We start from the raw sequence: 21,602 nt of genomic DNA on the forward strand, positions 1-21,602 counted from the left end.
TCCTTTATTTATTGTTTGCCTCTGGGATGAGAGGAGAGGGTCGACAGCTAATGTGGTTCTATCCTCTCGACCTCAAGTGTATACTGAGACAGGTTTTGCTTGCGCAAGGATGGACAAGAGGAGATCACTCAACGTGGTGAGTGCTTTCAAGTTTGCCTGTTCCTTTCCTAATTGTTTAATCTACAGCACCTGTTTAAGGAGCTACAAATCAGCGGAGAATCCCTGTCGCTGATTGTATCCGATGGATGGCGGCGTGCAAGGCATCCATGTGAGTGTTTTTAAGCATTTGTGGAACTTGTTCTGATCTCTTCTTTTTCTCAGTGGCCTATGATCTAGTGATTGATAGGCTGGAGTACTTCAATATCCATATGCTGGAAGCGCTTAGCTGTTCAAGTGCAGGCCTTGGTGAAGGTATCGAAAAACTTTTCAACAGGTACACATGCACACTATTGCAAGGTTGACCAATCATCAAAGTAACTTATAGTGTCGAGAGTTTGACAAGGGCAAGGATTCCCCAGATTAAATCAGTAGAGCACATGTATCTTGAGGACTGCATCCCAGCAGTGATACAATCGAGGCGTTTGTTCTTGGCATGGAAGTTAACTAATCATTCACAGGAACATGAGTGGCTGCCAAAGTTCCACTCGAATGTAATTGTTGTGAGGAAGAACATGATCTTCGTTGGTGGAGCTGGTGTCTTCAGTGTTGCCCTTGTTGGACCCCACCGAGCAATTCTTTGTGAAGCACATCAACTTGTCAACATTTACAGTGGCTGACTCCAAAGGGTCCTCAAGTAACCATGTTGAACCAATCGATGCTTCCAAATGAGATTTTGGTCATGGGACCTCCTTCGATGGAAGAGCTGGATATTTCAGTCATTGCAAGAAGTGCCGCCCGGAACTACTACAACGTGGTAGGAATTTGTGAGGAACTCTCTGACTTGGATCCAGCACAGGAGAGTGCTGTGAAGATCTATGATGGAGACTCGCTCAGCTTGGCAGTGGCATGGGGGCCAAGGTGAGGGATGGTGGAGCTGCGACACAGTTATAGAGAAGGTGGTCAGGCAACATCAATGGTGGGGCTCGGACAGAGTTATTTGTCTCGCCTAGATCCAGGACAAATCTGTGGCTTGAGATTAAATTGCTTTGGTGCTTATTAAGAAGATCCATTGACTTTTTAGTATATCTTTTATTCTGAAAACCTTTCCCTTTGTTTTCTGGATGGGTCCTCTTGAAAGTGGGTTTCAAGTGTATGCTGAGGTTTACTCAACGTGCCTATTCCTTTTCTAATCGTTCTTTAATCCACAGCACCTGTTCAAGGAGCTACAGATGAGCAGCTGCCGCTGATTGTATCCGATGGATGGCAGCATGCGAGGCATCTATGTGAGTGTTTTTTAAAGTATTTGTGGAAAGTTTTCTGATCTCATCTTTTTCAGAGTGGCCTAGTCTTTTAAGTACATGCACACTATTGAGGCTGTAGCACAATCATCAAAGGAATTTACAATGTTAAGGGTTTAATTATATCAATTTGTAGCAATCAGACAATAAGATAAGGCAAAGATAAACATAAACAAACACACGAGTCCACATTATAAAAATAATCTTTACTACATTATAATTGCATGTGATTTGAAATGTATGGGTATGGCATGAAAGTGATGGGCTTCTGCCACATCAGTATGACATGTCAAACTAGAGAAGCCCACACATGTACATGTCACTTGAAATCTAACATAGAACACTTTCTTCCTGCTTAGGTAAGAGTGATATCTTTCCCACAATCTTGACCCTGTGGGCAGTTGTGAGCTTGATCAAACAAGCTCTTGCTTGTGAGGTCTGAGGTAGGGGCTTTTTGGTCTGCATAGATGGGTGCAACATGGGTGTTTCTTCTTTTTAGAAGCAAGTGAGATCTTGAGCATGTGAATAGTTCTATTTGTTAGTTTATGTGAGAGCTCTTTACACACAAAACTCTTTCTTTGTGTGAGTCTCATTTGGGACACCATTATGCTATCTGTGTGGGTAGTTGGAATATTGTATTGGATTGCTAGTTAGTTGTGGTTTTTTTTCTTGCTTGGGCTGCAATAGAGATTCATGAGTAAGTTTTCGTTTATTTCACTTTTCTTCTTAAGCCTTATATGCATTGTACCATCATGAATGCAATTGCAAAGTTCTAGATTAAGGGATTGTGAAAAACACTACATACCTGTTTCATTTTTCACTAGTAAAATATCATAATAGTAGCCACTAAGGAAAGGAAGAAGAACAATCATAGAGCAAAAAAATATGATCAGAGAGTGTTGCAAATGTGATTTCGGGTATCGAACATTATCTGTCGGCTAGTCCTTTCGGATATTTTTTCTTTACTGCTATGACTGCAGAAAGTCAATATTGCTGGACCCGTTATTAGTCTCCGCCTAAACTAGTTGAGAAACTGGTCATCACATGTGCATTTAGATCGGAAGGGCACTAAGGAAGGAAATCTTAAGTTGTCATTTAATCAAATAAACTTGACACGGTAATGAAAAACTCATGATGTTGGCTTACATTTGCTAGTGTTGGGAACTCCCGCGATATTGAGCTTAGTCCCTCAATATCGTTAGATGATAACTTACTGTGTCTGCCAAACACCCTTGCTAGGACTTCATCTCGGATTTTTTCTTGACACTTCCATGTGTTACGACAATTCGGTCTTTCTTATATCCCTTTTTAAAGACTCATTCAAAATTCCACTCCCACTTTTGATTTTTCGAGTTAAAGCTTTTGGTCTAAACATGTTATGCTTGTTGACTTCCACTTTGACCATTGCTATGTGGCACATTTTTGGCTCCACTTTAGGGCTTAGGTATTTGTGTTTCACAGTATAAAGCATGGGCTTAAGCCCAAGCCAAATGCAAAACAAAGATAAACATATATTGCATAGAGCTAATAATATCTTAGACTAGTTAATCATGCTCAACTTATTTACTATCTTTATTATACATTTGGAACTTCTCATTAGATATGGGAATAACACCATCGTGTACAAGAAAATCTATACATTCTGTAATATACTTATTTTACAAATCTAGATACTTTCTAAAAATATCCAATCTGACTTAAATAGGACCAATATATAATAGCAAAGGTGTTTTAGTGGACATGATAAAGCTATCACTTTAATTATGAACAATTAACTTTATAGTGTCCCAAACTTGCCATAATGATGATAACCTTTATATATAATTCTTTATAAATAACTTTAACTTTTTCAACTTTTTTACCTCTGAAGTAGCTACCACAAACTTCAATTTATGATGTTTATTCTCATTATTGTATCTATAATGATCATCATAACTGAAAGACTCCTCAATGTGTTTGTTATTGTCACATTGATGAGCCATATGAAAGAGGAGATGAAAAACAACTTCAAACTCATCTATGGTAGACATTGTATATTTTTTGTTCACAACACAAAACTTTTAAAACTAATTCCACCACTAAAAACCCACATTATGCAAAACCATTTAAATAGTGATTAAAGCCTTTGCATCTAGAGTTCCTTTAGTAGCCAAGAACTTTTTTACATTGGCTAGCCAAAATTGGAAAAAGAATAATTTTTAATCAATCCATTAGGGAATTTTACTTAAGCACCACAATCTCCAACTTTGAGTGCCTCAATATGCCCATATATAGTGTTATGCATTTCTTCTTACATCTCTTATTAATTTTTATTAAAGGCTTACAACTCATCAACAACATTGTAAATAGTTAAAACCTCTATAACTCTATCAACACCACTATTGGCAAATACCATCAACATTAAGATTTTAGTGTTTATCTTTTGTCAGCCATTGCATTTGATACCAATGTTATAATTTAACATTAAACAACAAAACTAAAAGCCTAACCTTTACTACACTTTATATTGAAGTTCTTCATTACCCAACCACCCCCAAACTACCTTAAAACTTCAATATGCCACTGCAAAAATGTGAGTTTACCATGACCCATGGTGAAAATGTGGTCCTAGGGGATTAGAGATTGTCCTAGAAAATGTTAAGGTCCACCAATCAAAGACTGGGTCCGTGGGGGACAGTGGGGGACAGTTTGTTGTGATCGGTTGAGAACTCAAGTGGAGGTTATTGCAATTTACAGACAAACCGGATCACAATTAAGTTTGGTTTGGAATTTTGGCCATTAAAACGGAGCTCCAAAAGAACGAGAAAGGTTCCAGCTTTTGAGCACGGGAATGGCACCAAAGATCTTTGGAGGTTCATGAGAAGCCATCATCACGGAGACGCTATGATGCTCCACTTGCACTCCAGGAAAGGAATTTGGGAAAAGCCCGCATTTGCTACATTGCTATAGATCTAGATAGCTAGCACAGCGGGCAATCGTCACTGGCAACAAGACCAGAGATTAGAAGCGAGCACAACGCCGCGCGCTCTAGCCCTAACCCTACTCGCTGCCTCTGATAAGATCAAGTAGTCTACGGCTAGGATTGAAGAGCTCGGGTTATTATATATCTCACGTAATACTGCCACGTGTCAACTTACGAATGGGCCCTTGACTCACACGTGGCTCTAGTGCTAAGGATGCCACGTGTCAAGTTTGAGGTTTAAACTTAGGGCGATCTGGAGCGCATGGCAGCTAGAAGAATGCAGCGGCTTTTGTCACGGGAATTTCCGATCCCTGCGAGGTTTGATTGGATTTGAATGCATCGAAGCGATTTCCATGGGCGATTAATCGTTTGTAGAGCGTTCTCTACTCGATCGTCAGTTCCTGTGATGGATTCATCGTCTGCGCTTGCATTTGCGACGGTATACCCGGATGATCTCTCCACGGCGCATCCTTATCAAGTGGAGAATCTGGGTATGTGGTTTTTCTTCTTTTTGGTTTTCTTGATGCGAGGCATCCAGTGCGTGGAAAATGGGGGAAGAGCTTGAAATCTAGCAAGCTGCCGGACCCTCTCAATGGAGGAGAGTTTATCACAGTTCCAGAGGCCACAGGACACGAGTTGCCGGTAGGAGATCGTGGAATGGTTTTTCTTTCTTGTGACATGGGTTCATATGATCAGGAGTATATCGAAAGCTTGCAATCGTGTCCAAAGTCTGGGCTCCACAATCCTTTGAAAAATCCGGAGAGGTTGTAAGCTTGTGAAACTACGCGATGATCTAAGGCTGCGTTCGATCGCAGGTATCTCTTATATGGTGATATATCCGCAAGGGCGGCATCGTCTTTGAAGCACCGAGAGGTTGGCCTCACATTTATGTCTTCTGGTTTCTCACGAGATAGCAGGTTGGGCATTTTTTTGCCAGGCTGATTCAACGAGTTTCTCCAAAGAGTTATCAGCAAGCTCAGGCGGAAGTGACCGTCACGCAAAAGTTTCTGGAGAACTTCTCTGGTGATCAGGTCGAGTTCTCGCTTTACATTCGTTTCTACATTGTTTTCTTTGCTTTTGAAGTGTCACGTAGCAGTATCTTGTTGTTCTCCAGGTCAGGTTCCTTGCAAAGTCATTCGCTGCACCTGGAAACCACCTTGGTCAGCAAAGCATTGGATATAGATGGCCTTATGGTCCCGTAAGTGTCTCGGTTCTAGTTTCTGGATTTGACAAGCATGCGTCCAGGTCGCTATCATCACACCATTCAATTTTCCTTTGGAGATACCGGTGCTCCAGCTTATGGGGGCACTCTACATGGGCAATAAGGCTCTGGTGAAAGTTGATAGCAAGGTTTGCCAGTACCTTTTCTTTCTTGAGATGCAGAAAGTAGTTGAAACTTTGCAGGTTAGCGTTGTCATGGAGCAAATGCTAAGATTGCTTCATGCCTGTGGCTTGCCTCCGAACGATACTGATTTTATTAATTGCGATGGCCCGGTCATGAACAAGCTTCTCGTCGAGGTAAGTTTCTGTGTAGATAGTGCCGCTAAAAGAAAACGAATCCAGGCAAAACCGAGTATGACACTCTTTACTGGAAGCTCTCGGGTAGCAGAAAAGCTGGCTTTGGATTTGAAAGGTCGAATCAAACTGGAAGATGCGGGTTTTGACTGGAAAATACTTGGGCCAGATGTCAACGAGGTGACTGGTTTCTAAGATCTTTTAGCTGCTTTGGTTGACGAGTAGACTTTTGCAGATTGACTACGTTGCATGGGTTTGCGACCAGGATGCATATGCGTGCAGTGGTCAGAAGTGTTCGGCACAGTCCATTCTTTTCATGCACGAGGTCGATACTGTTTTCTTAAAGTTAGCAGGAGCTTAAAAGCCGTAGTTGCAGAACTGGAGCTCAAGGAATTTCGTGGAGAAGCTAAAACAGCAAGCTGCCAAGAGGAAACTGGACGATTTGACGATCGGACCAGTTCTCACGGTATTCAGCTTTAAATCCCATCTTTCAAGTCGACTAACGTCTGATGTTTTTCTCAGGTCACAACTAAAACTATGTTGGATCACATGGAAAAGCTGCTGAGCATTCCCGGTTCTTCTATCGCGTTTGGCGGAAAGCCTCTCGAGAATCACAGCATCCCAGACGTGTACGGTGCCATCGAGCCGACTGCCGTCTTTGTACCGCTGAAAGAGATCCTCAAGGACGAGCATTTTGATCTCGTTACAAAGGAAATATTTGGTCCATTCCAGGTTCGTCATCATCCAACCAAGCACTGAGTTCATTTCCAAATGCCTTGGAATGTGCATGCACAGGTTATTACAGAGTACAAGCAGTGTGAGCTCCCACTCGTCTTGAGAGCTTGCGAGAGAATGCATGCGCACTTGACAGCAGCAGTCGTCTCAAACGACGTGGAGTTTTTACAGGTAACGAAAACCCCATTTTCGTTAATAGGTCCTTTCTCAAAATCTTGCAGGAAGTTCTCGGGGAAACCGTGAACGGGACAACTTACGCTGGCATTCGAGCTCGCACCACAGGAGCTCCTCAAAATCACTGGTAAGCTTCTCGAGTTTTGCGAGATAACGAGGAAAAACTATTGTTTTGATACAGGTTTGGACCTGCTGGAGATCCACTAGGTGCTGGAATCGGAACTCCAGAAGCCATCAAACTGGTGTGGTCTTGCCACCGTGAGATCATCCAAGACTTTGGACCCGTTCCAAAGAACTGGACAAGCACCACTTCTTAGATGTAGTTCTAAGTTTGAAGCTTATCGCTAGAGAGAAGTCAACTTTAGCAATCCAAGTTACAGATTCCATTTCACTATGATACGAACGTATTTTACACTGAGATCTTCGTTTTTTCCTTCCTTTATCCCACTCCGTTTTTGCTATGAGTCGCTTCGTCTCAAGTAACTCAACAGCGAGTTTCGATTGCAAACGATGACATGGAACAGCTTGTCCATGTCACGACGCCCTCGATCCAGCCCCTCCTCGGCGCTCTTCAAAACAGCCGCTAGCTTTCGTGCTCCATCAGCAATGCCGCTGCAACTCTCGCTTTCCTCCCCAAAATCTGTGACTCCTCCCAACTTGGCCTGGAGCTCTTCCACCACCACCTCCAGAGCAGCAAACTCGACCACCAGCGGAGAAAAGCGAGTGATCTTGTGCTGCAGCGAGCTCCTCACAAGCTCAAGGAGAGCACGCAACGTCGGCGACCACGCAAAGCTGTCGGGAATCTCCCACTCTGCGATCCCAAGTGTTGCATTGCTTCCGCTAAACAGCGCCACGACCGCCCCCAGGACGCAAACCGCGACCACCTTTGCCGCATAGAGTGCGCTCAAGAAACTCCGCCTCGCCTTGTGTGGAAGATCCTTCTCAAATCCCGGACGCTGCTTCAGCATCTCTCGCAAAACGCCGCAGCACGACTTCACTGCGATCCAAGTGGTGCTCGAGCCACCGGGGGAAGTAAACTCCGCGAGAGCTTTCCTGGCTTTGGCGTACCTCTCCTGCCTTGTGCCGTGGCCGGACTCCAGCGTAGACACCGCGAGATGGAGTAGCAGTAGCCTGTGCTCCAGATCCCCCACAACCTTCCTCAAGGTGTTTAGAACGTCCAAGAGCCGGCAAGTATCCTCCAGGTACTCCGAGACCCACTGCTCGTCCCCTTCCGGGAGGGGACACTCCAAGCCGGGGATGATAGACTGTGCCTCGGAGATGGTGGTCGTGACGAGTGCCAGCGCTTGGTCCATCCAAGCCAGGCTAAACCTCTGCTTGGTCGGTGCCAAGGCCAGCTCCAAAGTTGACAGCCGCTCGACCAGCATTACGTCGAACTTCGCCGCTCGAGGATCGGACTGGATGGCGGCGGCGTTGTGGTGGAGTCCATGCTTGGGGGAGTTGTGGAAGTTTAGAGCTTGGCCGATAGTCGAGAACAACGATGGTCCGTGGTAGTGATGGTGATTCCTCGTTCTCATGATGCAAGACCTGAAAAGAATGCACATAAGTGATCGAAAGTCAAATGAGAGTGGCTCTAGAGTTACACGAAAGATCACACCGAGGGATCGTTCCAAGCTCTATGGGTCTATAGAAAAGGCTAAAAGGAAGAGGAATCGCTCCAGACATTCTGCCCAGAGCAACGATCTCAAGCTCTGGCCACTGAATTCCAGCATCTCGAGCCAGCCCCAATCTTTGAGTGGATCAGTCCTAGCGACTGTAGAAGCCGAGGCGCGAGAATCTAGCTACCTTCTTACGAACGCAAGGGCGATCCTTCGCTTTAGCTCCTCGCCGAAAATCCTCGCTGAAAGTCCTGATCGAGAGAGTAAAGAGCGACGGCGAGACCTAAGAACCTTCCAGAGCGCCACGTCAGCGCACTAAAAAGATAAATCCCTGTTGCCGTGTGGCGGCCGGATAAACATGCCACGCGGCGGTTAATACACGTGGCGTCGCCTTTTTCCTGCGATCGTGACGGTTGGAATCGAACGCGGGCGGGATATTTTTGAAAATCGGATTTTAGGGATCTTGCCTGTGAGGCGAGCGCGGCGATGTCGAAGGAGGTGGAATGCGGAGGCTGGGCCGCCAAGGATGCATCTGGTGTCTTGGCGCCGTTCAAATTCCCCAGAAGGTACCGCGCTTTCGTGTTGATTTGCTGCGAAAATCAATCGGGGTCTTTGTCTTTCCAGGGCGCCGCGTCCTACTGATGTGAAGTTCAAGATCACGCACTGCGGGATCTGCCACACGGATCTCCATTTGATCCACAACGAGTGGGGATCGTCGAAATACCCCATGGTTCCTGGGTAAGAGAAACAAAATCCTCGGCGAAGGCAGGCACTAAAATCGTGGTGATCGAACAGGCACGAAGTTGTGGGATTAGTCACGGAGCTCGGCCCCGGTGCCAAGAAATTCAAGGTCGGCGATCACGTTGGAGTGGGATGCATGGTCTTTTCCTGCCTGAAATGCGATCACTGCAAGCACGGAGACGAACAGTACTGCGACAAGCTCGTCTGGACGTACAACAGTGAAGAAGACGGCAAAATCACAATGGGAGGCTACTCGGGATTCCTGGTGGCCGACGAGAAGTAAATTCCTGTCGACGATGGTCGGAAAGAACAGGTTCTAAGAGTCTGAAGCGAGTGGACTGGTGTGCACAGATTCGTCGTTCGGGTTCCAGACAATCTTCCGCTGGATGCCGCAGCGCCGCTGCTATGCGCCGGCATCACGGTCTACAGCCCGATGAAACACTTCGGCATGACGCAGGCCGGGAAGAACTTTGGAGTGGTCGGGCTCGGTGGTCTCGGGCATATGGCCGTCAAGTTTGGCAAGGCTTTCGGGATGAAAGTCACGGTGATCAGCACCTCGCCCAGCAAGGAGAAGGAAGCTCGGGAAGTTTTGGGGGCTCACAACTTCATTGTCAGCAAGGACTCCGCTCAGATGAAGGTAACAAGTACTTTCTCTTGATTTTTCTCCCGAGAGCTAGAACTTAACTTTGAAGTTTTGGATTCCAGAAAGCTGCGAAGACAATGGACTACATCCTCGACACGGTGTCAGCACCGCATCCGCTGGATGCCTTGCTTGAGCTTCTAAAGATCGATGGAAAGCTCGTCATGGTGGGATTGCCGGACAAGCCCCTGGAACTTCCAGCGGGAGTGATCATCTTTGGTACGTACAAGAACTTTTCCTTTTTGTTTTCCACCGGAGGTAAGAGAATGTGGATCGACCAGGTCGTCGATCGCTGGCCGGGAGCTTCATCGGATCCATCAGAGAGACGCAGGACATGCTGGATTTCTGCGGCAAGAACAATGTCACGTCCATGATCGAGCTCGTCCCAATGGACTACGTCAACAAGGCCATGGAACGCCTCCGCAAATCGGATGTTAAGTACCGCTTCGTGTTGGACGTGGAAAAGACTTTGAAGCCATAGAAGCGATAATAAAGAGAGATTCCCAAATTAAGAGACCTTTTCGCGCGAATATGCGTCGCCTAATTTTAGCAAGTTTGAAGGACAGGAAAATCGCGCGGGAACGTTCAAAGATTCCCATCCTAGGGTTCATTGACAGATGAAAGAACTTTCCCCGCATAGACATCCTGTCTGGCCCGCGGATTTTGCGCACGGAATCGCCGATTGGCTCCTCGCGCAGCAGATCCAATCGCCAAATTGCCAATACCAATCCTCCCTGCTCGTCCCCAAAAAGCGTCCCTTCGATCCGGCCAATGAATTGGCGCAGCAGGGGAGCTAGGGATTTTCGCCCCGTCTCCTCCTCTCTCTCTCTCTCTTCCTCTTGTTTCCCACCACGATCCATCGCCAATCGGATTGAATGCGTCCATCGCTGATCCCCATGGCTCCTGGGAGGCATTCATATCTAGCTGCGGCCTCATCGTCTCCCCCTCTCCACCAGCAGGATACTTATATCCCTTGTTCTTCGTCGTCGATCGCATCGTCCTCGCCTTGCTCCTCCTCCTCCTCTTCATCCTCCTCCTCTCCTCCGCCTCGGCTCATCGCCGCTAGCAGCAGCAGCAGCGCCGCCGCCATGGTCAAGCCGCAATCGTCCTCAAGCGCGTCCTCCGCGATCGCAGGCCCCCAGCTCTCCGCGATCTTGCGGCCCCAGCTCAAGCGATCACGTAAAGGTTGCATGAAAGGTAAAGGCGGCCCTGAGAACGCAGCGTGCCAGTACCGTGGAGTCCGCCAGCGGGTATGGGGGAAGTGGGTCGCCGAGATCCGGGAGCCCAACTGTGGAGCTCGCATCTGGCTGGGGACGTTTGACACCGCCGTGGAGGCTGCCAGGGCTTACGATCAAGCCGCCTTGAAGTACTTCGGCGAGAACGCGCGTCTCAATCTCCCTGATTCGCTTCCTCCATGGCCGGCTCTTGTTCCTCCTCCCACCGCCACCACGTCTCCAGCACCAGTCTCCAAGAGGGCGATCAAGCGAGGACCGGTCGATCGCAAGCTCCTCCCCCCGCCTCGCGCCGCGGGGAGCAGCTCTGGTTCCTCGATCGTCGGGAGGCCTTTGGTTTCTTCCGTGCCGCCCGCCATCGCCGACCTCGGGGAGCCGATCATGCCGATGGTGCCGATCGCGTTCAACGTTTTTGGGATCTCCTCGGCCTCCGCGGACGAGGCGCTCCTCAATCTGGCAGCGCCCACCGCCTCCTCGGCCTCGTCTATCCCCAACACCGAGCACAGCGGCAGCGACAATTCCACGCTCGCATCGCTCAACGCGTATTCCTCCACCGAAGACGACATGGAAGAGGTATGGAAGGAGCTATCCAACGATCAGATCGATGGATTCTCCCTATCTTCCTATAGATTCAATTGATTCTTTGCTAGATTTGTCTGCAAGCACTACAAGAAGTCTGCCTGCCTACATGTACATATATATATATACGAACGATTGCTTGTTTTTAACTCGTTATGATAACCTCTCTTTCTTTGATCATCGCGTTAGATCGCGCGTCGCGGTCGCCACCATCTCCAAAATCTCGCAAAAGTCCGGCCTGTCCAGGGGATTGCTCGCCCAGCACTGGTGGATCAGGTACTTGAGCAGCGGGAAGCAATCCAGCGGCACAACCGGTGCTGGCATCGATCGCGTTGTTCTGGATCTAAGCGGCGTCTCCTTTTCCTTGCCGATCTTTTGATCGCTCGTTGTGTGGCACGAGACGAGCTCGCAAAGGAGCGTCCCAAAGCTGTAAACGTCCGCCTTGGGAGTAATCGCGGATTTCTCCAAATCAACCTGAATCCCACCAAACATTTTCGTCCGCATCAGTCGCGTAAAAAGCTCTGGAATATATATAATTTTTTTTTTCGCTCCACGCTAACCAGATTCAACGGCGTCAATCAATCAATGAACGCTCACTGACTGACCTCGGGTGGCACTGGCCATGAAGTCTTGTCCTCCTCCTCGCCATCCTTAAAGCTCCTCTCGTCCTTGGTAGGCGATTTGATCGCCCTCGCGATTCTCAGGCCACCAATCACCGCGCAGCCATTGTCGTCCAGGAGAATGTTGGAGAGCTTCAAGTTGCTGCCAAGCACCAGAAGAAAAAACAAACAGAGAGAGAGAGAGAGAGAGCGTCAGGACTGAGGCCAACTTGACCAGATCTTTGCAGAAAGGCAAGAAAACAAAGAGCGAATCCATCCCACGCCAAGCACACACAAAAAACACACTTGCCTGTGGACGATCCCGCATTCGTGCAAGAACTGCATCCCCTCGGCGATGTCGCAGGCCATGCGCAGCACGGATCGCAGCTCGATCTTCTCGCGCCTGTCCACCAGATCGCGCAGCGACCCCCCGGAGACGAGCTTGGACACCGCCCATAAGTTCCTCCCATCGATCCAGATGCCGCGAATGGGCAAAACATTGGCGTGCGCAAACCCCGACCGCGTGCACAGCCACAGCACCTCCTCCTGGAGCTCGCGATCGCCATCCCCTGGCGGGTTGATCAGCTCCAGCGCCACAGCCTCGCCGCCAAATCTCGCGCGCGCAGTGGGCATCGCCTCCTCCTCCTCCTCCTCCAAGCCGCTCATCTTGGATGGATCCAGCGCCCACTGCGAGAGCTCCTCCTTGCCGCTGGCGACGTCTCCCGATGCATCGATCCGGATCCTCGCGCCCGCCACCGCGTCGATGCTCAGTCGGTGTGAGACGAAAGAGATCCGGCTCTCGAGATCCATGTCCGCCGCCACCGCCGCCGCGGCGCTGGGAATCGATTTGCTTGGGTTGTGGACGAGGATCTGCTGGGATGCCGATGAAGAGGAGGATGATCCATAGAGGCCGAGCGCCAACCTTCTTAGCCGGGATTTCTTGGCCGCCGCCTTGAAGATCTCTTGCATTCGGTCCAGGCGCATGTATTCACTGGCGCAGTGGACCGATGCCATCCCCAGGAAGAGCGCCTTGCGGCAGTAGACGCTGGTGTGCGTCACGGGGATCGCCGCGCGCTTGAAAGCCCACGCGATCGAATGCTTGGTGATGGGGACGCCCATCGTCGCGAATGTGACCGTGAAATCGCTCTCTTGATCCTCCTCCCACGGCGCCGGGGACGCGATCGATGGCGGCGAGCTGGCCATGAAGAGGGATTCGTCGCTGGCGTTGCTGGATCGAGCGGCGGCATTGGCGGCTGTGGCGGATCTTCTTTCTTGGATGATGGCGATGGCGATGGAGCCGCTGTGAGGGCTCATGCGCGCTTGCTCCACCAGGCGGATGTGCAAGAAGACCTGATCGCTGCCCAGGCCGGCCTGCGCATAGCTGCAAAGAAACAAGGAAAGATCTCCGCTCAACATTCTAGATCGATCAAGCAAGAACGAGGAAGAAATATTTCGAGAGGGATCTTGCGATACCTGAGTGGCAGCGATTCGAAGTGCCGCCGGATCATCGAGATGAGCCTCTCCGGCAGCTGGCTCCCCGGATGCCGCTGCATCAAGCTCTCCACGATCGCATTCCAAGCGGCCTTCTTCTCTTCGCGGCGGATCTTGATGGCGCCGCCGACGCTGCCGCCGCCGCTGTGGAGATAGGAGCACACAGATCTTTGGAGGCGCTTCCATCTGCCGCCGCCATCGCCGCTTCCGCGATTCTTGCCGCCGAGATTCGAGGCGGCGGCCGGTGACAGTAGCGGGCAATCGTCGACCGCGAAGAGCATGCGATGATCCAGCATTCCGGAATCATCCCCCCAGCTGATCTTGGCGCTGTGGCTGTGGCAGCTCCAGCAATCGACCGTGGCCATGCCGCCTCCAAATATCGCGATTCCTGGCCACCGCTGCCCGGAATTCGCCGCTATCGGAGGGCTATCGGATGGATCTGGAATGCTTTATAATCCACGCAAGAACACAAGGAAACGATGCATTCTCGCTTTTAAAATGGCGCTCTCATGTGGAGCACTCGATCGAGCGAGAAAAAAAAGGGAGAGAACAAGGGCAATGCAATCAACGCGGTGGCATGTAACTCTCCTCGTCCGCCATGGATGGATCGATCTCGAGCGAGCAAGGCGCCAAAAAAACACCGAGGCACTCACGAACGAGGAGAGAAAGAATCCGTTAAGCGAGAAAGGGAAGCCAAAAAAAATGGATTCACTGGGATTGTCAACTTCAATCCTTGCTGCCCCGCTCAGATCGCTCGCGCGCTCGCTCGCTCGTAGCGCACTGATGGTCCATTCCTCGCACACTCGGATCAGATCACGGAGAAGGGGAAGGAATCGAAGAGAATCGCGCCAGGAATTTTAGGGTTTATCCGCGCCATACGTGGCACTTGCATACGTGGCACGCTTTGCTTCCCCGAGGGAAAGAAATCCCCTGTCTCCCACACACTTGGAGGAAGATTTTTTGGCGATTGCCTCTCTCGATCGAAAGCCATTGCCCGCTCGCTCGAATGGCAACCACACAAGTTACTCACAAGGATCCGAGCTCTCAGCTCTCTCGATCGAGCAGCGAGCGACTATGCTATATCGATTTAATCGTCTTTTGGTTATCTTCCATGATCGAGATCTCTCTCGCGCGCTCTTTCTGGCCCCTTTCGCTGCTCTTGGTTCTCGAATCGGGCCTGCGCTTCATTGATGAATGGCGTGGGAGTCCGAGCCACTGGCGTTATCGAGTCGTCACAGTTTCGCGCTGGCACACCAGGCCCGCGCAGGCCTCTGCCGCTCCCAAAATGTGTGTGGCTTTGTGTGGAGCTGTGATGTGGAGCGTGAGAGTAGTGTGTGTGTCTCCTTTAGCTTCAGTCCTGTCCTCGCTGCCCGGGAGAGATTGAGGCCTTTCTTTCCAGAAGTGTGCTAAGTAGAGTTTCTTCACTGCAATTCTTTCTGGTAGCAAATCCATCTCTATCGAATGCAAGTGCTCGCTTCCTTTCAGGAAAAAACGAAAAAAAAAATCGATTTTGTTGCGAAGTACCATTGGCCACTGTGCAAAACGCGCCAAACCAAACTAGTGCTGCTGCTAGCGGAGCGAGCGAAGCCTTTTCATCGTCCTTTTCCTCAGTCTCTAAAACTAGAGCTTGAATCAATGCTGCTGGACAATGCAAGACTTCCCACCCCTCGTACGCTATCAGTAGATTTCCGTGCCTAGATTTGCCACTGCCGGTGCTGCTGCTTTCCGCTACGCAAGTATCTCCCGGGGCTCTTCCTCTCCAGGAAGTTTGGCTTCACGATCGAGCATGAAACTCATGTCACGATTGCTCACCGCTTTCTTCAGATCACAAATCCTGCGTAAACATCATATCTCTCGAGAGTAAGAGTTACTAAGGAGTCACAAACCTGAAGAGTATATGGACGTCTACCATGAATAGAATCCTCCTCTGCAATACTTCCCAAGAGCTCAAGTCAGAAAAGGATATCAAACCATTTACTGTGACAAAGTCGAGCTTCCTTCAGCTCTTGGACGAGATGTTAACTCTGCCTAGATGGACAACTAAGTGTAAGCTGGAAATGTTTTTCAAAGAGCTTTTAAGTTGTTTGTGCGTATAAACATTGTAGGATTACCTTGGAGAACTTATTGAGCCGGAAGTTTTATTGGATGCTTTCGCAAGCTATTCCGTCGGAAAATCCGGCTGGAGTCGTGGAACCGACTGCCGCACTTCTTCCAGCTTGTGAAGCTCCTCCTTGAGCCTCCGGAGTGTTGGATATGGCGTCTGTGTGCAAAACATATAAGATTTTTTTTGCCTCTTGATGAGATGGACGAGAAGCTTACCATATCGACCTTGTAACGCTCCGCGTTGCCGATCTGTGGGATGACAAACACATCAGCCTGGAGTGACAAGAACCAAACGAAGATCCCGTCAGTTACGAAGGACAAGTGCAAAGATTTTCTAGAATGAAAGAACATACGAGGGTGAGTGTGTCTCCAAAGCAGTATTTTCCCGATGTCTTCTTCACGATCTCCTCGAGAGCTACATGAAAGTCCAAGACACTTGTGAGTTGCGGGGTGTGAAAGCAGAAAGCTCACCGTTGAAACCAATGACAATCCAGTGTTGCGCCCACTTGAGTCTCTCCTCGTCGCCAAGTTTCTCCTTGATCATATTCTGCCAAAGAGCAAGGAAGGATTCAGCCTTGCTGTGAAAAGCAGGCAAAACTTACCATAACGCGGCCTCCATTCTGCAGAGGCTGAATATTTGACGCGATGAGATTGACAATCTTGCAAATGTAACAATCGAAACATGAGAAACAAATCGAGCTAAAACCGATAATACTTTTTACCTGGCGAATTGTCGCTCGCTGCTTCAAGTTTTTAGGCAGGAGTGGCTTCTCTGGGTATTTTTCTTCCAAATACTAGCAATTCCACAAGAGATCACTTCCAAGAGAAGAAAAAACAATAGCAAACCTCCACAATTGCTACAGAGTCGATCAAAAGTCCATCTTCTTCGGTTTCTAGAGCAGGCACCATACCCAAGGGATTGATCTTCGAAAACTCTGAGAATCACAAAGAATTTAACCCCGAATGCCACACAAAACAAACTCTACCATCGTCGAGCAGGCCATTTGCGAAACCCACAGCCTGGTACTCGTATGGAATCCCTGATCAAGTAGAAAATTGCGATCACATCCAGATGGAGAAAGAGAAAACCTTTCAATGCAAGGGCCAGCCTCACTCGCCAAGCACAAGAGCTCCCCCAAAACGTGTAGAGCCTCATCTCCCTCCACAAAACCCTAGATTTTAGAACCAATTTAGCTATATCTCCGCCACATCACTCTCTAAGCTCCAATGGTTGTGGCGATGGCGCTCCAGGCATCGCCGGCGCAGGCCTCGAGCGTGAATGCGGTGCGCCTGGGATTCGTGGCAGGATCGTCGCCTCCCGGGAAATGTAGATTAGGGTTCGCGAGGAATTCGCAGCAGCAGCAACGAGGAGCTGGGTCTCTGGTGGTGAGGGCGGCGATCTTGGAAGCCCCCGGCGTGGGCGTGGAGCGCGTCGACATGAGCGATTTCGTGAAGAAGGCCATGCCCGGAGGGATTGCCGCACAGGACCTCTTGGGCACTGGGCGGAGGAAGCGCGCGATTGCCAGGGTTTGCCTGGTCGAAGGCACCGGACAGTATGTTATCAACAATAGGACTGCCCAGGTATGAGAATCCTCCTCTTCAGTTTGCAAGGAGGAGGAGAAGATAGAGATTGTTCTTTAGAAGAAGAAGATAACTGAGCTGACAAGCTTCTCTTTCGATGGCCAGGAGTACTTGCAAGGAAATCCATTGTGGCTTTTCCACGTAAAGCTTCCACTCCGGAGCCTCGGCTTCGAAGGAAAGTACGACACCATCGTCAAAGCGCACGGTGGTGGTCTCTCGGGCCAAGCGCAGGCAATCCGGCTGGGGATCTCGCGATGCCTTCTCAAGATCAACGAGTCCCACCGCCAGCCATTGAGGAAGCTGGGATTCTTGACAAGAGACCCGCGAAAGGTGGAGAGGAAGAAGGCTGGCAAGCACAAGGCAAGGAAGTCTCCTCAGTACTCCAAGCGTTGAGACGTAAAAGCAAAAGCATACCTTTCTTGGTCTCTTCCTCCCTTTGCCATGGATGGATTTGCAGCTCCAGCTTCTTGTGTGGTGCTGCTCAAGAAGAAACGCTGTTCTATAAGTTCCTCATTCTGTAACGCGCCCGGTTTGATCCGTCTCGGTGCTCGCCAGTGATTCATTGCTCGCCTCCGTGACCAGCTTGTGCTGTGGATAGAGCCGAACGAAGTGAGCACCTATCCGAGAGACGTTGTGTCGAAGTATGGAGAGGAACTGCGTCTCCCAATCTCGACCTGGGATGTCTTTGTTCTCTTCGGGTGTAGCCTGAGAACTCTATCGGTCAGTGTGGAAGTTTGGCTTTGGAAAGCAAGAGTACCTGGTGAGCGGAGTTGGTTTCGGAAGGATTTTTGGCTGAAGCTAGCTCGTTGTGCATGCACCGCCAGATTATCAGCAGCAGTGTCGTCACGTCTTCGGTGCTGATTAGCGCGATTATCTCACCACATGACGCGAGAGGTTGCGGAAGCCAGCGAGCGGACGTGACGAGCTGAATGATGTTGAAGAGCTGCATTCTGTCCTTGTCCTGGAGAAAACCAAAACGTTTAGAGCGTCGAGTGAGAGAAGGTTTTCTTCAAGTTAAGCTGACCGCGGAAGCAGTTTGCTGACGGCGAAATGCTCCATACCAGTGCGAAATAGAGTCCGCCAGTAAAGCACGGACAAACTCTGCACAGGCTTCGAGCTGTCTAGCTTGTCCGTGTTCCATGACGAGCTCGAGCACCTACAGAAGTTCAATTCTTAGGACGGCAGAATCAAGCAAGCTCTCCAACCTTGAAAAGGAGCGGGTTTTGATGAAAGCACTCGGTGATGAACGTGTGTCGAACAAAAGCTACATGTTTTGGAAGAACCTGGCAAAAGAGGAAAACAGTTTCAGACAAATAAGATATAAACTTTGAATACACGCACCTCCTCATACTGTTCCATCGTGATAGAGATCTCATGTGGTGTTTCCAGTCGATCAACCAGCAGTTTTTCTAGGATTTCAACTGGATGGCACGGCCACGCTTCTAGCTTTTCTTGATGTCGTGCAATAGATTTTCTGAAAGATTGCTCTAAGAGACTGCAAATTTCGGTGAAAGTCGGATTTAGAGCTTCAGTTCTCTTAGAGTCGTTTCTGCTCTCCATGCTATGAGTGATACCTGGCAGGAATACCATGCTGAGAAAACACAAAAATACAAACAGACAATGTAGTCTACCTGAGCTTTTACTACAATCATCCAACTGCCGCTGCTTTGAAAATATGAACTCCATCCTTCCGTAGCGATCAACATTTCCAGCCGCTAGTGCGATCGTGGTTTGAAATCCTGGCTTTGACATCAGATGCTCCACCTTTGAGATATCAACTGTAATAAAAGAGTGTTATTGATATACACCAAAACGTCCAGGTGCAAATGAAATGCAAATGCAAGATAGTTTCATGCTGTACTCACGCACTGTTTGAAGACATTCCAAGTTGCCTCTTAATGCCAGCTTCAAAGGAGAAATTCAGTAGGATGGTCACCAACTGCAGCAGTAGACAAGTCAAAACACATTCTATAAGATAACTTGTTCGTACCAAATTAAATAGCGCAAAAGAAAATGAACCCAGGTGAGCTATGATTCTTCTCAAGATTGCAGCTTCTCGTAAAAAAATCCATCGGCTATCAGTAAGCGTATAGTCAGAAATATTGTCCATCTTTTTTAGACGATAAAACAGCAATCCTAGTGCTCCCTGCACGCACACGTAAATTTACCGCAGTTTTGACCCTTCACAAACCTTAAGGTGACGAGAAAGGTCTTCAGATGACATAGTTCCTTCCATGGCAAGAGACTGAAGAACACCCAGCGTATGCAAGGAGCTTTCGGCATTGTCAGCTCTCTGCAATAACGCTAGAATCCCCAGCCATTTTCCATTCAATGCGTCGCATAAGTTTTTCAGTGAAGACCTCCAAGCAGTTCCGACAACATGCCGGCTCCAAAAGGAAGGATTCAGAAGTTGACGGATTGCCAAAATTCGCACCAATACCTACGCAGCGGATTAGTAAGTTATTTCCAAGCGAAGAAAGCAAGTACCTGAGCGCTATCACAGACGTGAAGCTGGTCGACAACCTTCTTAGCCCAAAGTGTGAGGATCGCAGGAGCTTTGCCCATAACTCCAAGCATCTGTGTTAGCGTCACAAAGATTGCCAAAACTTCCGCATTTCCGCCGTGTGCACAAGCTTGTGCCAGAAACTCAGTGGCTGCTTCATTATCGGATCCCAGTAGCGTAATCTGGCACGTCTGTACCAGAGCATCCCTCGCATAGACAGGTTCCGACTGACAGCTCGCCGATGTTCTAGAAAAGATATTGTTCCAGAGTCTTTGCGTGTTCTGCACCAGACTTTGCAGGAAGGAACTGCTGACTGAATTTCCTGGAGCGTTATAGCTATGAGCAACGTTCAGCTCCAAAAACTTAAGCATACCTGCTGCTTGCATCATAACAAAAGACGATAATCTCTTGTTCAACCACTCCAGTAATGCGGGATCGACTTTGCTGACAAGCAAAACTATATCAGCAGCAACAGGCGACAGCTGCTCGAAATGCTTGATTATGAGCACGGAAAGCCACGCCCTGGTATGACATCCGTCTAGAGCAGGCTTATACTCCTATAAAATACAGTGAGAAACAAAAATAGGCAGCACGGTTAATCGCATACCAATTTGCTTGTCCAGAAGACTGGCAAAAAAACATGCCTGAAATTCGCAGCTTTCCAAAACTTTTCCAGGGACTCAAGCCCGACACTCGTCACCAGCGCGGTTGCTACAGTCGCGAGGAACTTCGGACAGAGTGCCGACTGCACAGCCCATGCATGCATCTTGTACTGAAACTCACTCCCATCGTCATTTTGCATCAAAAGGATCACTGCAGGTACTACCAACTCTGGTACCCTGCACAGAGTGAAACTTAGTCTAGCAAAGATATGAAACCCCATACCCTCTTACCTTGAGGCAGCAAACTCAAGAATCCCTGCTTGCTTGACGTAAGGAACGATGGACGCATCCTTCGATTTGTATTCTTTCACAAGGACGTCGTGCATAAGTGACTGGAGAAAATTTTCTGGCTCCGCGGCTGTGAGATACGCCAGCAGCCAATCGAGCTCCGGGAGCTCGATCAAATTCTCGTCACGGCTTGTCGGATTGGAGCACAAGACCTCTTTAACCATCACCCAATGTAACCATAGATAGTTGACGCTGCCGTCAGCACCTCCTTCTGGAGACTGATCTAGGCTCAAGAGGAGACACTGGCTGACAAAGGCAACCAAGGCTGTGGCGTCCAACGATCGCATATTGGATGAAACACGCTCGGCCATCCAGTTTCCAATCTCGCCACACTCCACCATCTTGAGAAATCCCTGCAAACTCCACCTAGAGGTAGAATCCAGCCTCGGAATTTTGCTGCTTGGATTAGCCAGAGGGGACTCCGAGACTCTCCTCTTGCCGCTGCTGCTACTCGACGCCTCATAACCAGCCGCATTCTCGACGGCTTCACGCGATTCCACCCTGCCACTGCCGCTGCACTGAATTCGAGCCAGCATCTGCATACCCCATCGCAGCGCCTCGCGCGTCGCCCGCGGATCGGTGGCATCTAGTTGCAGCGCCTCGAGTCGCGCCCGACATTGCGACCCAATTTCTCCCTCCTCCTCCATAAACCCTAGAAAGAATATTCTCCAACCCGATAACAAGAAAAAAAAAGTTACTCTTTTCAAACGCCATGCCAAGTCATCAATCCGGCGGCATCGTCTGGACCAACGGCTCTTTTGCGTACGGACTGCGGGCACGTGGC

General features: G+C 49.1%; 8 protein-coding genes across 15 annotated transcripts; 4 read left to right on the forward strand and 4 right to left on the reverse strand.

Annotated features, from left to right (window-relative positions):
- Positions 1–4,594: 4,594 nt before the first annotated feature.
- Positions 4,595–7,174, forward strand: LOC9629543 (probable aldehyde dehydrogenase). Its single transcript, XM_002989859.2, has 16 exons — positions 4,595–4,677; positions 4,735–4,850; positions 4,898–5,001; positions 5,056–5,123; positions 5,175–5,232; positions 5,277–5,390; positions 5,474–5,557; positions 5,605–5,709; positions 5,764–5,877; positions 5,923–6,054; positions 6,110–6,199; positions 6,251–6,340; positions 6,397–6,606; positions 6,670–6,780; positions 6,831–6,910; positions 6,965–7,174. The coding sequence occupies exons 1-16, from the start codon at positions 4,622–4,624 to the stop codon at positions 7,098–7,100; spliced, it is 1,668 nt and encodes a 555-aa protein (XP_002989905.2). The 5' UTR covers positions 4,595–4,621; the 3' UTR covers positions 7,101–7,174.
- On the reverse strand, positions 7,144–8,699 carry LOC9629544 (UPF0496 protein 4). Its single transcript, XM_024663765.1, has 2 exons — positions 8,587–8,699; positions 7,144–8,328 (listed from the first exon to the last, which is right to left on the reverse strand). The coding sequence occupies exon 2, from the start codon at positions 8,316–8,318 to the stop codon at positions 7,242–7,244; it is 1,077 nt and encodes a 358-aa protein (XP_024519533.1). The 5' UTR covers positions 8,319–8,328; positions 8,587–8,699; the 3' UTR covers positions 7,144–7,241.
- Positions 8,700–8,885: 186 nt separating this feature from the next.
- LOC9629987 (probable mannitol dehydrogenase 1) lies at positions 8,886–10,279 on the forward strand. The gene is made up of 6 exons (XM_002989860.2): positions 8,886–8,965; positions 9,024–9,137; positions 9,195–9,419; positions 9,492–9,777; positions 9,846–9,999; positions 10,062–10,279. Exons 1-6 carry the CDS (start codon positions 8,886–8,888, stop codon positions 10,259–10,261), a joined length of 1,059 nt encoding a protein of 352 aa, XP_002989906.1. The 3' UTR covers positions 10,262–10,279.
- A 691-nt stretch (positions 10,280–10,970) lies between these two features.
- LOC112342232 (ethylene-responsive transcription factor ERF112-like) lies at positions 10,971–11,651 on the forward strand. Its single transcript, XM_024663730.1, has one exon. It carries the CDS (start codon positions 10,971–10,973, stop codon positions 11,649–11,651), a length of 681 nt encoding a protein of 226 aa, XP_024519498.1.
- Positions 11,580–14,580, reverse strand: LOC9629546 (serine/threonine-protein kinase STY13). Its single transcript, XM_024663697.1, has 4 exons — positions 13,664–14,580; positions 12,501–13,571; positions 12,197–12,353; positions 11,580–12,065 (listed from the first exon to the last, which is right to left on the reverse strand). Exons 1-4 carry the CDS (start codon positions 14,044–14,046, stop codon positions 11,769–11,771), a joined length of 1,908 nt encoding a protein of 635 aa, XP_024519465.1. The 5' UTR covers positions 14,047–14,580; the 3' UTR covers positions 11,580–11,768.
- Positions 14,581–15,167: 587 nt separating this feature from the next.
- Positions 15,168–16,967, reverse strand: LOC9629988 (glutathione S-transferase 2). Of its 8 annotated transcripts, none has more exons than XR_002990882.1 (11): positions 16,874–16,967; positions 16,771–16,824; positions 16,631–16,719; positions 16,507–16,578; positions 16,387–16,443; positions 16,256–16,331; positions 16,138–16,199; positions 16,001–16,057; positions 15,793–15,941; positions 15,568–15,608; positions 15,168–15,499 (listed from the first exon to the last, which is right to left on the reverse strand). XR_002990882.1 is itself a non-coding variant. In XM_024663700.1 (10 exons), the coding sequence occupies exons 1-9, from the start codon at positions 16,938–16,940 to the stop codon at positions 15,840–15,842; spliced, it is 636 nt and encodes a 211-aa protein (XP_024519468.1). In that variant the 5' UTR covers positions 16,941–16,967; the 3' UTR covers positions 15,632–15,705; positions 15,793–15,839. The 8 variants fall into 8 exon arrangements, 4 of the variants coding, with proteins under 4 accessions (XP_024519468.1, XP_024519467.1, XP_002989988.1 ...); XR_002990880.1 differs by having other exon boundaries at positions 15,168–15,515; XR_002990883.1 differs by having other exon boundaries at positions 15,568–15,616.
- On the forward strand, positions 16,950–17,907 carry LOC9629989 (30S ribosomal protein S9). The gene is made up of 2 exons (XM_002989862.3): positions 16,950–17,365; positions 17,471–17,907. Exons 1-2 carry the CDS (start codon positions 17,012–17,014, stop codon positions 17,756–17,758), a joined length of 642 nt encoding a protein of 213 aa, XP_002989908.2. The 5' UTR covers positions 16,950–17,011; the 3' UTR covers positions 17,759–17,907.
- On the reverse strand, positions 17,369–21,465 carry LOC112342233. The gene is made up of 13 exons (XM_024663731.1): positions 20,762–21,465; positions 20,476–20,707; positions 20,242–20,425; positions 19,853–20,190; positions 19,557–19,805; positions 19,356–19,511; positions 19,235–19,304; positions 18,997–19,143; positions 18,707–18,939; positions 18,571–18,648; positions 18,390–18,521; positions 18,123–18,326; positions 17,369–18,070 (listed from the first exon to the last, which is right to left on the reverse strand). Exons 1-13 carry the CDS (start codon positions 21,463–21,465, stop codon positions 17,876–17,878), a joined length of 2,922 nt encoding a protein of 973 aa, XP_024519499.1. The 3' UTR covers positions 17,369–17,875.
- Between the last annotated feature and the right edge of the window lie 137 nt (positions 21,466–21,602).

The sequence above is a fragment of the Selaginella moellendorffii genome, unplaced genomic scaffold (assembly GCF_000143415.4).
Source record: "Selaginella moellendorffii unplaced genomic scaffold, v1.0 SELMOscaffold_102, whole genome shotgun sequence".
NCBI lineage: Eukaryota > Viridiplantae > Streptophyta > Lycopodiopsida > Selaginellales > Selaginellaceae > Selaginella > Selaginella moellendorffii.

Coding starts and splice junctions, on each gene's coding strand:
- LOC9629543 (XM_002989859.2), top strand. CDS start 4,622: ATGGCAGCTAGAAGAATGCAGCGGCTTTTGTCACGGGAATTTCCGATC. Junction 4,678..4,734: donor GAATTTCCGATCCCTGCGAG/GTTTGATTGGAT, acceptor AATCGTTTGTAG/AGCGTTCTCTACTCGATCGT. Junction 6,607..6,669: donor AAATATTTGGTCCATTCCAG/GTTCGTCATCAT, acceptor GTGCATGCACAG/GTTATTACAGAGTACAAGCA.
- LOC9629544 (XM_024663765.1), bottom strand. CDS start 8,318: ATGAGAACGAGGAATCACCATCACTACCACGGACCATCGTTGTTCTCG.
- LOC9629987 (XM_002989860.2), top strand. CDS start 8,886: ATGTCGAAGGAGGTGGAATGCGGAGGCTGGGCCGCCAAGGATGCATCT. Junction 8,966..9,023: donor CCGTTCAAATTCCCCAGAAG/GTACCGCGCTTT, acceptor TTGTCTTTCCAG/GGCGCCGCGTCCTACTGATG. Junction 9,778..9,845: donor AGGACTCCGCTCAGATGAAG/GTAACAAGTACT, acceptor TTTGGATTCCAG/AAAGCTGCGAAGACAATGGA.
- LOC112342232 (XM_024663730.1), top strand. CDS start 10,971: ATGAAAGGTAAAGGCGGCCCTGAGAACGCAGCGTGCCAGTACCGTGGA.
- LOC9629546 (XM_024663697.1), bottom strand. CDS start 14,046: ATGGCCACGGTCGATTGCTGGAGCTGCCACAGCCACAGCGCCAAGATC. Junction 13,572..13,663: donor TTCGAATCGCTGCCACTCAG/GTATCGCAAGAT, acceptor GTTTCTTTGCAG/CTATGCGCAGGCCGGCCTGG. Junction 12,354..12,500: donor GAATGCGGGATCGTCCACAG/GCAAGTGTGTTT, acceptor GGTGCTTGGCAG/CAACTTGAAGCTCTCCAACA.
- LOC9629988 (XM_024663700.1), bottom strand. CDS start 16,940: ATGAGGCTCTACACGTTTTGGGGGAGCTCTTGTGCTTGGCGAGTGAGG. Junction 16,332..16,386: donor AGAATGGAGGCCGCGTTATG/GTAAGTTTTGCC, acceptor GCTCTTTGGCAG/AATATGATCAAGGAGAAACT. Junction 15,942..16,000: donor AGCGTTACAAGGTCGATATG/GTAAGCTTCTCG, acceptor TTTTGCACACAG/ACGCCATATCCAACACTCCG.
- LOC9629989 (XM_002989862.3), top strand. CDS start 17,012: ATGGTTGTGGCGATGGCGCTCCAGGCATCGCCGGCGCAGGCCTCGAGC. Junction 17,366..17,470: donor TCAACAATAGGACTGCCCAG/GTATGAGAATCC, acceptor TTCGATGGCCAG/GAGTACTTGCAAGGAAATCC.
- LOC112342233 (XM_024663731.1), bottom strand. CDS start 21,465: ATGGAGGAGGAGGGAGAAATTGGGTCGCAATGTCGGGCGCGACTCGAG. Junction 20,191..20,241: donor TGTTATGATGCAAGCAGCAG/GTATGCTTAAGT, acceptor ATAACGCTCCAG/GAAATTCAGTCAGCAGTTCC. Junction 18,649..18,706: donor CGATGGAACAGTATGAGGAG/GTGCGTGTATTC, acceptor CTCTTTTGCCAG/GTTCTTCCAAAACATGTAGC.